This window comes from Pterocles gutturalis, unplaced genomic scaffold (assembly GCF_000699245.1).
Source record: "Pterocles gutturalis isolate BGI_N339 unplaced genomic scaffold, ASM69924v1 scaffold27170, whole genome shotgun sequence".
Taxonomy (NCBI): Eukaryota; Metazoa; Chordata; class Aves; order Pterocliformes; family Pteroclidae; genus Pterocles; species Pterocles gutturalis.
In genome coordinates this window covers 48,474-66,138 of record NW_010141776.1, presented here as the reverse complement: position 1 = coordinate 66,138, position 17,665 = coordinate 48,474, and the positions used below count along the sequence as shown (strand labels likewise).

At 40.2% G+C, this 17,665-nt stretch overlaps 1 protein-coding gene across 1 annotated transcript in view; it reads left to right on the top strand.

Moving 5' to 3' along the window:
- Positions 1 to 8,766: 8,766 nt before the first annotated feature.
- Positions 8,767 to 17,665, top strand: part of LOC104469583 (myomesin-1-like) — a gene marked incomplete at its 3' end in the record, with an annotated part of 54,285 nt that continues 45,386 nt past the window's right edge. The window contains 3 exon segments of the mRNA XM_010084147.1: positions 8,767 to 8,857; positions 12,325 to 12,791; positions 12,794 to 12,813. Coding sequence (XP_010082449.1) covers positions 12,507 to 12,791; positions 12,794 to 12,813 — 305 coding nt within the window.

The window sequence follows — 17,665 nt, the reverse complement described above, 5'->3', positions numbered from 1 at the left end:
TTTTGTGCAGGCAAGCAATACAAAGATCCTGTGAAGAGCAAAGCACTCATGGGAAGGAGGGAAAAAAGTAAAGGAAGAACACAGAGTAACAAGAAAAAAGTTCTATAAAAGGGCAGAAATATGAACCAAAGTCTTCTGATTCTCATGCTGTGGGTAGTGTGCACCTGTGATGGTTACAGACTAGAAAAATTTCCCAGATTCCTATGGTTTGGTAAAGGGAGCAGTACCAAATTACCAAGCTGGCCAGTAAAATGTGGGTGTTTTGCCACAGGTATTGGTGAGATTTTTTTCTTGGGAACCAGAAAAGAATGGGAAGTTAATCACATTCTCAAGGCTTATTTTTCATCTGGTGCTGAGAATGTTTTTGTCTCAGCCTACTCGCCATGCTTGACAGTTACTCATCTGTGAAAGCCTCCAGCAGGGTTTCTCCAGCTCCTGTTTACTTAGTACTTCAGAAAAAACAGTGGCTGCAAGAACAGGACCCACAGGCATGGACAAAATAAGTTTTTCCTTTTGCAAACCATTATATTGCAGCTGGGTTTCCATTAAGATTCCATGTGAAATTATTTCCTTTGTCTGCTAGACTGACCTTTGATGGTTTTGAAGAAAGGACAATTTAAAGTAAAATTAATTATAAATAAATTTAATTTATTTAATTTATTTTATTTATTATTTGCAGTCTTCCTGCCTGTTTTCCAATATGGTAAGAAAATAATTATTTACGGCCCAACATTCAGAATTTTTTTATTTAAAAATTTGTAACATGGCTTAAAAAAACCCCCAACATACAGGGAATTCCAGTTAAGCTGAGATGGCCGTGACATGTACTACATGGAAAAGTTTTGACACAAGAAAATAAGAACTGATGAAAAATCCAGGCTTATAAATAAAAGTTGAATTAAGCAAAATTTCAAATATAAAGCAGCTGGGAGATGTGAGATAACTTAAATCTAAAATGGTGATTCTTTTGAAGGCACATCAGCTTGTGGAAGATTTTTGACAAAAGACTTCACACAGGAAGCTTGAATCTTGTATCTCTCCAGCGCCCACAGCTCCGCTGTGATTTATGCAAAGCAGCAGTAATCATCATCAGAGTAAGGAAAAAAAGAGAGCGAGAGAATGTTTTCCCCTATCAATTTGCATATTCTGAATAAAATTGTATTACATATGCCTGTCAAATTGACAAGCACAGATAAAATCTTTGCGCAGCTCCCACACAGAGATTGAGCAGTGACAAAGCGTGGAACAGATTCAAAGCAGTTGGTGTGAAACAGTACAAAGATTTTGACTAGAAAGTTTTTTAGTTCAATTGGACAATTATTTTTTTTCAGCATCCATTTAAAATGACTGAAGCACTAAACAAAAAAATGCTGTAGATGAGAAGCTGAGTATGCAGAACAGGCCAGACCGTACACTCAGAAGTGTTACAGCCTGTGCTTTGCACAGCAAAAGTTGTCCCCATATCACTTGTTTCTGTCATGTTATGTCATATCTCTGCCTTCTAAGAGCTTATTTAAGGTTTCAGTGACTGAGCTCCCGGGATACCATGTACCTGTTTGACAGTACATAGAATGGTAACTTTATATACGTATTTCTGAGACCATATAAGGCATGCCAAATATCATGGTTTAACATTTCTTCTCAAATTGTGAGGAGCAACATTGGCACGCAGAAATGGGAAAACTTGGAGGGAAAACTTGGAGATGAAAACTAAACAAGAACAGAGGTTTTAAGAATAGCGCAAGAAGAGAGAGCGAGGGACCAGGTGAGCGCCGTGCATCCACATCCCAGTACTGCAGATGTGCTGTGTACTGGGAGAAGTGGTAGACACACAATCAGACACAAGGATAGAATTAAGGCTGCATAAGCACGGCCTTGACTTAATAGCACTCTCTGTGTTAGGTAAGTAATTTTCTTTTTTGTTGTTTTCATCAGGAGGCAGGGTTTTTTAATTATGTGCAGTTTGATATGCCTCATCCGGGTTTTAACAGAGCGTTGATGACCTGCACTGAAAAAATAATTAATGATTTGTCCACACAGCCATCATCTAGACATGTATCTGAGAGAGCTTTAAACTAACTAGTTCATTTGAGCTAGCTGTACGTCTGCAGCAGTGCTGAAATCGGGGATGACAGAAAAACTCACCGAAAGCTGATTAGCTCAGTAGATCGCAGTGAAAAGGTCCTGTGATGAGCTTTGTGTTACCAGAGCTACACCATCCCTGATGCTGGATTTAGCTATTATATCTAGCACGGATGAATCTGTACTCTGTGATAGCTGTCATCAGGAAAAGAGAGATGTTCTGCTTTCTAAGCCAGCTGCTTGTGTAGGCAGAGGAGGATATTTTAACAGCTGAAACTCACCCCCTGCTTGGCCCTCCCCTGCCCTGTAAGTTGCTTTTTGTACCTCCTCTCAGTTCCCCCACCTGCAGTCACAGAGGCTCCTTTCTCTGGCAGTGAACCTGATGTCCCTTTTCCTCGGGAGCCACAGCAGCCAGCAGGCTTTGGGCACATCGCTTGCCCACATGGTGTACGTCTCCCACTCAACATCGCTGCAGCTTACATGGTGGAAATTAAAAAAGAGGTGTAAATGACACACATCCAGAAGTAGTTATTTTTCTCTGGTGGCATACACGAGCACAGTATTTGGGAGGAGCACTTCTGAAATTTAGTGTGTCTAAATGACTTGAAGGAGATGGGTTTGTGGGATTAGGATTCCCATTTTGTCTCTGCTGTTGTTTAACCTTATAGTGAGTTACGAGGCTTGCTTTGGGTATAAAGATGCTGCGTCATGTGTCCCAGTCATTAGAAATGAGGCAGTACTCTACTCCTTTCCAGTCGCGGTGTGGAAGACTTCTGCCACCATGCTGGCGTGGCCTGCTGAAGGAGATTTAAGAGGCAGAGGCACGGATGTGCTAACAGGACATTGAGAGCTTCTGGTAGAAAGCCAGGAACAAGCTATAGCAACAAAAAGACAGATGGCAGCTAGTAACTTTTGTCAACTTTTAAAGTAACCAAATCCAAACTGATTTTCAGAGAGTCAGTAAAGGTTGAGCTCTCATCTGTAGGACTAGTGTTATACTGAATTCTGAAGTGTTGCTACCTACTGCTATTCAAAAAAAAAAAATTTTTTTTAAATAAAGAACTTTGTTAAGCCACCACAACTTCTCCTACGAGTTATGAGATCATAAAATAACTGATAAACAACAACTGTTAAGGTGAAACACCCTCTTGGAAAGGATATTACAAACCTGTCCACTGTGTGACTTCTTGCATCTTTCTTTGAGTCTTTGAGAGAAAATTTTTTTTTTTTTTTTTTTATTAAGACACTGCCACTGCCCTTTCCTTTAATGGAAGCATGTGATTTGTTTGAAAGTATTTCATCAATCGATGTGAGGACAAGGAAAATGAAAGTTGTCATTGCATACTGGATGGTAAATTTGTGTTAGTTATGCCTGAATGGTTGTGGTAATGACTATTGTAATACCTGAGGCAACTGCTTCGTATTATTGCAATAGTGGCTTAAATCTGAGTGAGGACATACCTACAGTTTGCCTTCTTTGTAATGAAATCATGCAGTTAAACAGACTTTTGCTAACAGAAAAGGGGAAGACAGCCAATATAGAGACACTGGTTAAGTGTCAGGGCTCTTTGGGGGCCGTGGGGGCTGCCATGGGGTCTGTCAGGGCAGGGTTCCACCACCCCAGCCAGGAGCAGGGCAGCTGGGGGTCACTGGGGCCGCCCCAGCCTTGTGCATTGGGCACCTCTGTTTGGCCCGTATCCTGGCCAAACTACTTATATCTTAGTTTGAAGTGTATTATCTGCTTCTAAAAGCTTCATAACTAAATGGCAAGAGCTCAGATATTATACCTCAGTCAAGTTTTCTGCCTTTGGGTCATCTGGGGTTGGAGCATCTCTCTGGTCCTTCAGCAGTTGTGTGTCAAGGTGTTTTGTCCAGTCTTTCCAAGATGCAAAACTAAACGGAGTGAGGATTACAGCAACTATCCGTCACTATTGGAATAAACATATTGAAGGATCTGTGGTGTTTAAGAAAGATTGACAGATACAGTATGGGACAATATTTAACATCCATCTGTTTCAGTATGTCATTTAAAATGACGAGGTACTATGGATTGAAGAACTATGTAAGTACAAAAGGCACTTAGAGAAATGATAAGAATTTTCTGCTGGAATACCTCTAGGAATCTGCCATAGACTCTCAGGGTGAGGTTTTAATATGAACAGTAACCTCAAAAATATCACAAAGGACAATAAACGCTGCCAGCAGCAAACTTGTTATGGGACACTTCCAGTTCCCAGAGAGACATTGCAAAATAAATGTTACTAATAATGGTAAGACAAGTATTTCTGTATAATGCAAAAATTAATCTAGGCACCAAGAGTCAATAGCTTGAAAAGCTTTTGGAAAAGTTTTCCTTTAAAACAGGTTTTGAAAAAAAAGTTATCAAAGATTTGGAGGGAAATGGCAATCTGGATGGAATGTGCGCAGTAAGAATAAATCATGTAACCCATCTAGAGCAAGAAGAATAAAATCAATAACAGATCAAGTAACCTATGGGAGTTTTTAATAACAGAATAAAACATTTTCCAAGCAATAGAAATGCAACTGAGTGAGTTAATCTGAATTCGCCACCTGGAAAACTGTCAGTGAAAATGGAGAATTTCCACAAGACGTGTAGGGCAGACAAGCCCTACGCTAGCCCAATGGCTAGACAATCAAACAACAGGTTTTGTTGAGAAGGGAAGAATCGGAGGACAGATTTTAGTAGCAAAGGAACAGTCTTGGAAGCAATATTTAATTTTTTTCCTGGTGATCTTGTTATCAAAAAATAGGAAGACGTTAATGTAATTTGCTGACTACATAACATTAAGGGGCATCCACCCTGTGAAGAAGGATTAGAGTATTATATAGGAGTAAGGCTTAGACTAATAGAGATGAAATTCAGTAGTAAAAAGTGTAAGGTCATAAGACGTAAGATGTCACTAGATTGCCTCAGCTGGAAGTGACAGAGGACTAAAGAGATCTGAAGATATTAACCATTCAGGATGACTGTGAGCTGTCAATGTAACATATGCATGAAAAAGGCAAATGCCATTCTAAAGTTCATCAGTTGAGGTATTTTATCCCGGCAGAGACAGAAATGTGCCACAGTAGGAGGGTAACGGTCTCTAATGAACTTCTTCTGGACTCCTGTGTGTGGTTGAGGCCACCCATGGTGTAGAAAGATAACTTCAAGCAGGACCAGGTACAGGTGGGCTTTGCTAAGTTTATGAAAATATGATTTTCCATCATTGCCTGTCAGCAGGCAGATGGAAGGAACACAGGTGGGTCTCTCCTGTGCACACGTTGGCAGTGTGGAAACCAGGACCAGAGGTGGAGCCATGCAGTGGTCCTGACTGGAGACCTCTGTCTGTGGGGGAGTCAGTGGTCCCCACAGCAGTCAACCTGAGCATGACCTGGCCTGTGGTGTGCCATGCTAGGATGTGCTGCAGGTACAGCGTGGTCCTCAGACTGTGTTGTGATGCACATATCCCTTGGCTGCAGGATAAACTTTGCTAATGGGTTGGACAGAGGAGCCTGCAGGCAGTTCCCACTCGGTACCAGCCAGTACACCACCTACGTGGCCTTGCCTGTATCCAACACTGCAGCGAGAAGTTGTCTTGTGAACATCCTTTCTGCGTGACAGTAGAAATAACAGAGTTGTTTTTTTCTAAGAAAATCCTATCCTATCTCAAATGACTGAAATGGCAGATCCTCTTCTCCTGGCAGGGTCTGAATGGCATGCTGCACGTGGGTTGGAGTCCTGTTTGATGCTACACTGCTTGGGGTTCCCAGAACATAAGGGGATATAATATTATCTATACTCTTTTCTTCTTATAGTGTTAGCTCTAATGCATAGCATTTTGACTGATACCTTACAGAGAGTGAGTGCCTTTCTTACTGGGATTGTAATGGACCAGCACCTCCCAATGCAAAACAAGCAGTAACGTTCAGCACTTAAAACAAAAAGCTTGCACCACTGTTGGTTCATTTCATACTTCATTTTGCATGCTGTTGAGGTCAAACACTCAAGCTCCAGTACGCTGCTCTTAGTCCTTTCTGTTACATGTCTGACCCCATGTCACATACATGAACTGAGAGTGATGCAGAGAATAAACAGGAATGGAGATTGACCTGACCTGCAGATAAAGACCTTCTCATGGGTAAGGGAGAAGGGGAAGGTAAGGGAACACAGATCTTCCTTGTCTTCAGTGAGTTATGAAGATGGCTATTTAGGATATAATGGAGAATAGCACATCTTCCCAAAGTGGTTTTTTTTTTTCTTTTTTTTTTTTTTTCTGGAGAAAAGTGTCTTTTTTTTAGGAATTCATTCAGAAAATTGGACCCAACTTTTGAAATTAAATTCTGGAAGACAACACACATGCTTAAATACTCTGTCCACCAAAAATGTTTTGCTAGTTTTATTTAGGACTCTAGTGGAAGAGATGGGCTTGGATCCTGTGGAATTTGACTAATACCCGCAGCCACAGGGTGCTGTAGCTGTCAAAACTTCAATGGACAAACTGACTAGAAAGCTATTTTTCCCTGCTCTGTCAGGTTCTAAATTAATCTTCCAGCTTTCCCATTCAGAAGAACAGAATTACATAGTCAGGCACTGATTAACAGAAGACAGAACTAACGTTTATGAAGACTCTGTCTCTCAGGACTGATGTGATTAAATAAATGCGGATACAGAGTGCTGCAGGGATTCTGAGACTTAGAGAGCTCCAATCAGTTTGAAACACATAGTTTGATATTCAAATGCGAGTTAAGTGGTTTAAAATTAGCCATGGATTTTACCTCATTTTAAAACCAGATAAAAGTGTGCAAATTTAGTGCCAGAATAATTAAAGAACCCAAAAGATTTTGCTGCCACACTCCATCTCCATTTTATCTGCAGAATAAACAGAGTCAGCACAGAATTTGTAAACTGTATTGGACTTGATAGTGCCACTATACCCAGAAAAACACTGAAAATGTTTATATTTTTATATCCCACCTGTGATCTATACAAATTGTATTGCAATGAGAGCAGAGAAACAAGATGTTTGTTTTCATTGCTCTACACCTCTCTCTGAAATTTTCAAAAGCAATTTGTATGTCATCAAGTCTTTTAAGATCCCAGAGCAAATGACTGATGGTGAAGGAGTGGGTTAGGAGTCTGTAACAGAATCCAGGAGTCCATCCACTGAGGCCTCTTCCTTCTCTAATTAAAAATGTATATTATAACCCAAATACTAAAGCTCAGCGGAGCTGCAATTGGCACAGAATTTGGAGGAAGAAGCTATATCAGGGTTCCAGTTTTTCATTCTGCCTGTTGCAGATCTGGCCAGTTTCCTGAGCCAAGACACAGTTCATGGGACTGTATAGCTCTTTGGTGGCCATACTGCCTGTGCCTGGCAGCAAAGAGCAAAAGCCCTTATGGTTAATGCAGCTGAGCAGCTCCTGGTGTGGGAGGTGAAGAGGCATGGGAACTTACTCCATGGTGCAACACCAGGCAGGAGGTAGCAGCTCCTCAGGTAACAGGTATCTCGTGGGGAGAACAGAGATTTCAGGTGGAATCCAGGCAGTGAGTTGAAGAAGAAGGATACCAGTGAGCTTTGTTCAGAAAAGCCTGGGACTTGCTGGTGTCTTCCAGATCTTCTGTTGGTGGTTCCACCCAAAATGGGGAAGGCTGCGGCAGAAAAGGAGGATCTGGAAGGTTCTTAGTTGTGTTGCATGGTGGATGTGGTGAAAGGGGCTATAGCAGAACCAAGAGTTAGGGTTAATATTTCTGTCAATGCAAACGCACAAAATAACATGGACTAGTTGCTTGTATTGAAAGTTAAATGTACAGTGCAGAGCAAAATCTGTATTTACAATGAAATCACAGTGGATTCCACATATCAAACCCTATTTCAGGTGATAGAAATTGCTGTTATGTAATATTCAGCCATACTGATTGTACATTCCTGTGCCAAAGTGCTGTGACCAAAATTAAAGAAGACAAGCCCATTTAACTATCCCCAGAGGTGATACTGTTTAATTTAGAAAAAAAAGTTGTCTTACAGCTGCATCTACTTAAATGCCTCATGAGGCATTTAAGCTCATTGCCTTAATTTAGTATTTTATCTTAAATAAGAAGATAAAAATGTAACACCTTGCCAACAGAATAAAGAAAGTACGTTTTTATTGAATTGTAACACATTGTATGGCTTTGCAGAGTTTTGCTGTTAATGATTTCTTTAGGTTGTCTGTCATTAAGCTGAAATATCTACATTAAATGCACTGTGGTTTGGCATAAAAAAGAGAAAGAAACCATAAAATATTCACATTCTTGTAACATGGCAAAAGCCAATACAGAGACTGATCTTTCATACTTTCTGGTTCACAACAAAACCAATTTTTTTTCCTCCTAAATCTGACTTGTCTAAGGAAAAAAATCCTAGCAATAATTTTGAATTGGAATGCTGGTTTTATACTGAATTTAGTGGAGACACTTAAAAGGGAGAGCTCTCAGTTTGAAGCTGCTGCTGCCATCATGTCTTTGCACAGAGATAGCACAGGGTATCGGTATCTGTCTCTGTCTCTCTCCCTCTTCGATGCTATATTTATCACTGCCCTGGCCATAAAAGGTCTGGACTGGGGCTCCGACATTCCACTGACTGCAGGCATCATTTTTGTTCTGGACCTTGAAGTCCAGTCCTCACCTCTCATTCTCACCACCTCTTTCTTTGCTGGCTTCATCGTTGCTGTATTTTTCTGCTATTCATCCACTTGAGAGCTATTCCATTTGCTGCCTTTCATTTGGGCCCTGGTAAGTGTTCCTTTATGACAGAAGATTTTATGCGTTCAGTTATTTTTAACCTGAATCTGTAATGCTGAATTGATAGCAGCTCCCTTTAGTCTTCTCAGCTCAGCAGTTATTTGAGGGACTTGTGGACTGAAGATATCTGAAGGTTCAGTGAAATAAAGCAAAGCAGTACAAGGGTTCCCTTATTATCAACTCAACTATCCTTGCATATTGTCACGGTAGTCTCAAATGGGGCATGGGTTACTGAGATACAGGAGGAGTTTGTCATGTAGCCTCCTTTGGGCTTTGAGAATGTGTAAACAATCTAAATATTTTCCAGTTGCATACGAATTCTTGTGATTTGTAAAGCCACTGCCTGAGCTGAAGGAAGTTTTATCATTTTTTCTTCTGCTTACAAGAGTTTTTTATCTCTTTCACTATTTTCGCCAATTGATGGAGTAGATCTTTAAAGAATTACACAGACTGGTAAACAGGGCAAGAAGTAATGCCAATGAAATCAGTTCCTTTAATGTGTAGCTGTGACCTATGAACAAATACAGAACTGTCAGCTCAGTAGTCGTTTTGATAATTCAGTTCAACAGCTGCTAACATACAGCTCCAAAACCTGCATATTCCTCTAACTATGGCCACTAGTACTTGTAGGCCAAGCTCTACAGCTATGAAATCACACATAGCTCTTGAGAGGGAGTGTCACACTCCACTAAGGGGGGCTGATTCGTGGGCACAAACTAAGTAGGTGCAGGTAGCATGGATTTTAAGAGATGGGAGTCAATCTGATAATCAGACAGGGCTCCAAATAGGAGCAAAATCTTTGCAAGGTTCAGAGTTTCTTGTCATGTTCAATAGCATCAGACTACTATATCTGATCAGACTAGTGTAACTAACTGATCCTGACCTATGAGCAACGCTTGATGTTTCAGAAGAAATATAACTCACAGTGTGATAAAAAGAAGTCTCCTCTTATATGAGGTGAGTCAGAGTTGGCCTTTGATTTGAACCAGGAGAGCTGACTCCATGCTCAGCTCCTGCCTTACTGCCTTAGTTCTTACTCCTGTCATACACTCCTCCTCTTACTCCTGAGGACAGTGAGGTCCAGACCTTTTACATTTGGAAGAAAAAGGTTGCCTTTGTGCATTTTAAACATGCTAACTTTAAATCCACTGCTTGTTCTTTTGCTCTGATGAGCTGTAAATGAAATGCCTCATTTAACATCTCCTTAATGGGCAACACTTGCAGTGCTTTATACTTTTGGATCACCTTCCTTACTTTAAAGCCTGGAAGGTTGTGCAAAGAAAGCACTGAGCTACAGGACTGGATGGCTGTTAGCATTGTGGCTGTTGTATCCGTGGTGAAGCCAGCCAACGTTGCAAATAAAGCTGGTGAAGACAAGGGAAGACAACTGTAGTACTCTACAGAAGGAAAACAGGATGTTCTCATGTTCTTTCCCTTTCAGTGTGCAAGACAATACTCATCTGTATGCCTTAACTCTGCTCAGCAGAGATCACAATGGCTTGCAAACCCTAAATCTATCCCTCTGGCGCTGGGAGAGAAAGCAATGAAGAAAAATGGAGAAGAAATCTTCCGAAACTAGGGAAATTAAGAGCAACTAGATAGTACCGGAAGCTAACAAAGTGAAATAAATAACAACACAAAATATTGATGGGTATTAGAAACAAGGATACTAGACAGAAAAGTTGCGTTCTGTAGATTTACGTGAAAAAATATCAGGAAAAATAAGGGAGTTAAAAAAGAACATAAGTTTTTGCCATAGAGAATGATGGGTTAACACTCTCTCCCATTCCTTCCCCTTCCTCAGACAAAAATATAGTAAATGCATAAACTCTTTTCCTTGAAGTCGCAGTTTCACTGTGGTCAGGACATCAGCAATTTCTTTTACATACTTAAAGACTTCTGAGTTACTTCCCTACTTATTGACTTTCTGAAAACAAGTGGTCTGTTCTGTTATCACACAAAGAGCAGTTCCATTGAGAGAGCCCTGAAATACAAGAAAGTTGAAATAGGAGGTTTTTTTCTAATTACCTTAGTGAGGGTGAGTACCTGAGCAGTTACCAAAGAGAATAGTTTGCAATTTGTTGACTTGCTAACAGAACCAAATACTAGAGACAAAGACTGAAATCTAGGCAGCATAAAAACCAGGAAAAAAAATATTTATTTTCATGAAATCATGATTACATTGCAGCTCTGTAAGTGTATTTTATGCCAAAACATCAGATCATTGTTCGTTAAAATGAACAAAACCAGAACAGATCTATTGTTGCGATATTAAAAAAATAATAACGAACACCTCTCACCATTGTTTTTTAATCTTCTTTAAATTCTTCTCAACATTTCCTCACTGTAGCTCATTTCTGTTCATAAGCATGTGCCTTTTCAGGGACAATCCTAGCCATGTTGTAAATCTAATCTCTAGTGATAAGAGAAAGGAAGGATATTATAGGGATTAGTAGAAGCAAATTGGCATGTCAGGGAAGAAAAAGTCAGTTTTAACAACAGCAAAATAAACCAGCAACAAAAAAAAGACTGAATTGCCCGCTTAAAAAAGTCATGGGAAATCCTTTCTGCACTCAACCCTCATCCCATTTTGAGAGAGGAACTACCTCTCACCAAATCAAGTTTCCTACTACAACCAACTGCAAGACAATCTACTGATGACTGTGCAAAGTAAAACTTAGATGGGGCTATCATCTGGAGGAAGTTTCTTTACGATCTTGAACATGACATTATAGGTTAAAAAAAAAAAAGTCATTTGGACTGAGGAGCATGATATTATTTTACTCAATGCATAAAGACTGTATCCCTGATTAAACTGTAAAAGTATCATAAGCTATTTTAAATGGACCTATGGCGTTACACACAAAATAACAAACATAATGCATGTTTACGAAAAAAGTGACATCTTTCTCTATCTTAGTGTTTCTAATTCACTGTTAAAATATGAAATGGAATATTAAATTCAGTCTGAAAATTGGATTGCAAAAATGAATAAAATGTTCATATTTTTTTATTTCAGCTTATATAGCCTTGTTGGAATTGCTCACGTCTTTCAAAATAATTTGTTACTTTATTGTCTCTTTTGTAATTTAACAAAAATATTTACACTACATCTGAAGAAGCTAAGCACATAAAATCTCATTAGTTTGCAGTAATGAGTGGAGAAGTTGAGCTGGTAAAACTTGAATAGTTTGCAGTAACAGGGAGACCAACTACAAATTAATGGACGCAATAGTGCAAGGTTTTCTGCTCGTGATGAATGACATATGAGCATCTTGAAACTTAATACAAACATATCTTAAAGTCTAAAATATATCATAGAAAGATAACCCTAAATTTGTTGCATTTGATTTTTGAAGTTTTAAGTTCTGTGTTAGCTTTTATTTTCTGCATTATTTGTATGCTAACTCAGGAGTGTCTTTGACGTTAGTCTTTATATTTGATCTGTTCTTTTTCAGACACCGTCCTGTTATATCTACATTCAGAAACGTGCAGTAGAAACAAAATTAGAAGACATCCAAGATGTCTTTACCTTTCTACCAAAGACACCATGAACACTATGACCGTGCATACCGCCATAAAGCACTGCAGTCCACTGTAAGCCAGTACCAAAAGGAAACAAAGAGCAAATCTGCTGTCTATGCTCAAGGATCTACAGCTTACGCTAGAGGTTCTGCAGCCTATCGCCACGCATCTGCAGCAGACTTCAGCCTTGACTCTTCAGCAGCATATAGTCATGGCTCTTCAGCCTATGACCTTGAGTCGGCAGCCTACAGCTATGGATCTACAGCCTATGATCACTCTGCTGCACAAAGTAAAAGATCTGCTGCTTACAGTCTTGACTCTAAATCCCTCAGTCAGAGCTCAGCTGCCTACAGGCACGGATCTGAATCCATCAACAAGCTGGCTGAAGCCTACAGGCTGGGATCTGAAGCCTACAGTCTTGGGTAAGTAAATCCTTCTTTGAAGCAATACTCTGAAACAAAAACGTCCAACCACCTCCCATAGAAATCAATGGCAAAACTCTCCCCCTTTTCCATAGAAATTGCTTCTGTTACTTGGTTTTAACGTATTTTCCAGGCTTGGTGTTTTCCTTTGGCTTTGGCAATGGGAAGGACTGCGGTCAGCTTAGTTTGTTGGACTAATTCACATGTGATGCTTGGATTGGCATAAGAGCAGCACTGGCAATGCTGATGTGGCTGAATGATCACATATTCGTGCTCCAAGCTGGTTAGGCATAAGCCATTTCTCCTCCCAAGTTGTTTCGCCATATTAGCACAGCTGAATGTAATATATAGTGTTGAGATAGCTTTTGGTTTGAGGCTGGCCAGGTTGGAGCAGTAAAAGAACCTAGGGCTGTTCACACAAGTTTGAGCTGACATGTCCTTATGAAACAATTCTTCTTTGGCCAAATGGTTTCAATTTTATGCTGAGTGACTCAAGAAATTGAAATTTTCACACTGTATATTGGTTGAGGCATACTATTTCCAAAGTAGGAATACCCCATCTTGCACTAGAAGACCAGCTATGCTTAGCTGACATGCTTTTTGTTTAATTGAGATGATAAATATTGCTCAAGAAATTACATTAGCAGAATATTTTAGATATCATAGCGTCACATTTTTTGTAAGTATCTCAGAGATTTACAGAAATTAGGGGAGTATTAAAGTAAGATTAGAGCAGCTGTTAGCAATAGAGGGAATTATCAACAAATTATAGCCCAAAACATCTGGTCACTGTTATATTAATATAAAATTTAGACTATTACAAGCAGAACTGATCAAGACTTGTTCATTAGGAAATTTAAATTTTGAAAACTGAATATCCTCCAAGGATTGTGGATAAAGATGGAATTTTTGCCAAAACCACTGAGGAAAAGACTACCTCTACAGCAGTAAAAACTACTTTGTGATTACAGCCCTCACTTGGCTTTCATGAAGTTCAGGGTCAAGTCTGTATTTGCCAGGGTCTGTTCAGGAATTTTAACCTCAGGCTGTTAGAGCCCAGGTGAATGACATGACTACTTGACTGTCTTGGGCTGGGTAATATCCACTCTTTGCTATTGTAACAATTTCACTTCTGCAAATAATTAACCACTGAGTGGAGCAGTGAGCAGATCATTTATAATTTGCTGATGAAGGGAAGAAAACTGGAGATGCTGGGACTGAGGGTTGTGTTTTCAGAGAGAGCTGGGTAGGGTAAAGATATCCCAAATTGCTGCAGTGATGCAGCTGTGCCTATGTGCTGTTGCTGACCCTAACTCAAAAGGCTCCATCAGTAATTTTTCACTTTGAGGATGGTGAGGCACTGGAACAGGTTGCCCAGAGAAGCTGTGGATGCCCCATCCCTGGAGGTGTTCAAAGCCAGGCTGGATGAGGCTTTGAGCAACCTGGTCTAGTGGAGGGTGTCCCTGCCCATGGCAGGGGGTTGGAACTTGATGATCTTTAAGGTCTCTTCCAACCCAAACTATTCTGTGATTACTTGAGGTTGCAAAAAATGATTGCAAAAAACCTCTTTGGAGTCCCAGTTACAAACACTTCAGTGACTGTTTTGTCAGATGAGTTTCTTCTGAAACCTATGTATTCTCACCAAGAAGAACTCTAACTTCAAGTAATATTAAAGGAAATAAAATTGCTTATTTGGGAGAGAATTTAAAACATTTTGAGGTTTCCCAGGGTTTTGGGTTTTTTTTTGAGATAATAGCTTTGGTTTTAAAATGGTATATTTGGTGATACTTTCAAGCTACTCTGTAGTACAAGAGTTGCCAACAGATTGATATACTATCCTGGTAATCACAGATAAGAATGTCTCAGCTGTAACTTCTATTTTTCTGTGATCCTATCCTTGTGTTGGAGGTTTGAGAAACTCAGTGCTGCTATGTAAGACTAGGACTCAGGAGATTAAACCTACATGATTTAAATCTCTCTTGCACAAAACTTAATACATGAGACAATATGGTTTTGAATTATAATCTCAGTATTTAACCTAATTTTATGCTTAATATGGCCTCTGTGTTGCTACTACTTTGTTTTTTGTCATCCATTTTGCTGCAATTTGCAAGAGGTAAAGTAGAACAAATAATACAACTATATGGCTAAATGTAGTGCCATTTTAAAATAATTCTTTCCAAATTTGTACTGTCTTCCCCAGATAGCTCAAAACATTTACATGGATAATGTGGAGACAACAAGTGTTACTGAAATAAATTGGGCAAATCAAACACTTTCTGATTTCATCTGTACAAAGGGAATGGTGTGTCAAAAAAAAAAAAAAGTCTTCAAAAACTTTCCATTTTCAAAAAGTAGAAAGGGCCCTGAACTGAAATGCTGTAGCTAAATGACCTACAACAGTGGTAGTTGCTTGCAATCTAGATGCACCCATGAACCCAAAACCAGATAAAATTCTGCAGCTAACAATTGATTATTGCTTATCACTGGATTGTAACATCAAATCTATGTTTATGTATAATGGATATAGTTTTGTGGATAAACCTCATTAACCCCAACAGGAAAAGTATACTACAAAAATACTAAGCAGTCACTTCTTATTTTTATCTAAAGTAACTTCTGCTAAACTTTACTATACCTGCAGAATTTAAGTCTCATCCTTTTGTGTAGCCACTATACAGAAGAGAGTGTTCATAAAGTGACAGTGTTGACATACAGTTAGAGCTACATGAGGAATTTATCATGGGAAAACAGTGGAGAAGGACTAGGCACTAGGTAACCTGCAAGACCTTGACCTGAATCCAATTCTCTGACATTGGAGCCTCACTTGAGTGGAAAAGATGCTCAGAGCATCAGCATAGACAGCTTGAAGGAGCCGCAGCTTGTGTTTTCATGAGGACAAAAAAGGTTCCAGTTACAAGTGGGCTGTCTCTTCCCCACATTTCAAGTCTTCTTCACACCATGACAGCTTGAAGAAGTAAAAGGAGAGAACTGAAAACTGGCAAAATGAAGAGTAAGCACAGAAGCTTTCATCTTTGCCGCTTACAGTTTGACAAAGCTGCAAAACCCTGGGCTCCTAAAGGAAAGCGAGTCTCACCATGTAAAGTTTGCCACTCCAGACCTAGCCCTCTCTGACTGGGCTCCTAAAGGAAAGCGAGTCTCACCACGTAAAGTTTGCCACTCCACACCTAGCCCTCTCTGATAGCTTGCAAGGCCACCTCTAGTTGAGCGCCACTTCTCTGGCCCCCGCAGAGCCAGGAGGAGGGGGCATGCTGCTTTCCTGAGGAGCAGGCAGTGTCCGTACAGGCAAGGGGTGGCAGCCCTCTCCCAAAGGTGGTTATCATGGCCACCCGTCCTCCTCCCTGTCCCATCCTCCAGGGCTGCTGATGTGGGCAGGTTGTCTCCTGCGGAAGAACCTTCTTTCTATGGCACCGTTCCATCCTCCACGTGCTTCTGAGAAGCTTTGAGTCAGGACTGCCAAAGCTGCTTATAGCACTACAGGCCTGTCCAAGGGGACTGCTGGATTAAACCCATTTACCTCTTTTTTTGGAAGCTCAGTCATCTGCCTTTGCTCAAACTTCCACTGTTTTTCCATGTGTTATTTTTCCAGCCCGCAGCGTCAGATAATCCCATTGTCTCACAGTGTTTATCTGCCACCAAATGGGCCAGAGACTTGCTTAGAGAGAAAATAAAAGTTAACGGTGTGGCTCAGGCATTTGTATGTATTTTGCAGGTCAGGCAAACTGGGATAATTATGCCAAACATGGCATAATTCGGGTGAACCAAGCAAACAAAGGAGAGATGCCTTACTAACTTGCAATTAATTAGGCTGCCAGACAGCAAGAGTGAATTCTCTTCTGAGCAATATTGTAACCAGGATCAGGACAGGGATGAGAAAATAACACACTTTAAGAAACTCGAGAAGACCGTGATCTTGAGATCCCTACTGGCACTGCTCAACATTTGGGTTATTATAGGTGAGGGCGAAGAAGGTGGATTCCAAACATCATAGCCAAGCATGGAAATTATTTTGATGAGACCTGCTATGTGGAAACAATTACGCTTTAAACAAATTTGTTGTGGAAGCTGTGTTAGGGAACAGCGTGATTATTGCCAGCAATATTGCCTGGGCCTGTGACAAATCTGTCAGCAACTTAAAATGAATATAGTCAGCAGAGATCACTTCTCATCTTGAGAGGCTGGCTTTAAAGAACTTGCTTGTGAAATTTTTTTTTTCTTTTCTGTAACTGGGTTTGCCAATCTACTATCTCCGCTTTATGGTGAGTAAATTAAAACATTGCATATTAGGAAAGAAGCAGCTGCTGTAAAGAGAGCCTGGAAAATGCCTCTTGTCTACTGGAGCTCCTCCAGCAGGTACAGCTGGTACAGCTGTTGTGTATACCAAATGCATCCCTGTCTGCTGTCAGAATAATGTGAGAGAAATATGCAACAAAAGCATGCTAAGGACAAGACACACGATTTTCTAGAGGTGTAAATGAGCTTACAGGTGCCTTTTCATGCAGGGTGGAATAACTAAGGAATAGGGTGTTGTGGTCCACTCCTAGAACACATTTCTACATCCACTGGGCTCAGAATCTGTTTGTGCAGCGTGGGAAACCTGTTCCTGCAGGGACAGGAACAAGGGCAGTGCCAACATACTGAAGTATATTTCTATCTGAGAATACGACATCAAAACAAAACCTCTGTCTGTGAGTTTCAGTGGCCTGGTACAGTAGTGTTGTATTTATTTCCCCTCTTGGGCTAGAGAGAAAATCTAATAGTAGCTATCTGGTTTTATATCTCTGCAGGACAATGCCTGTGTGTTTAGCATTTACAGCCACCCAACTCTCAG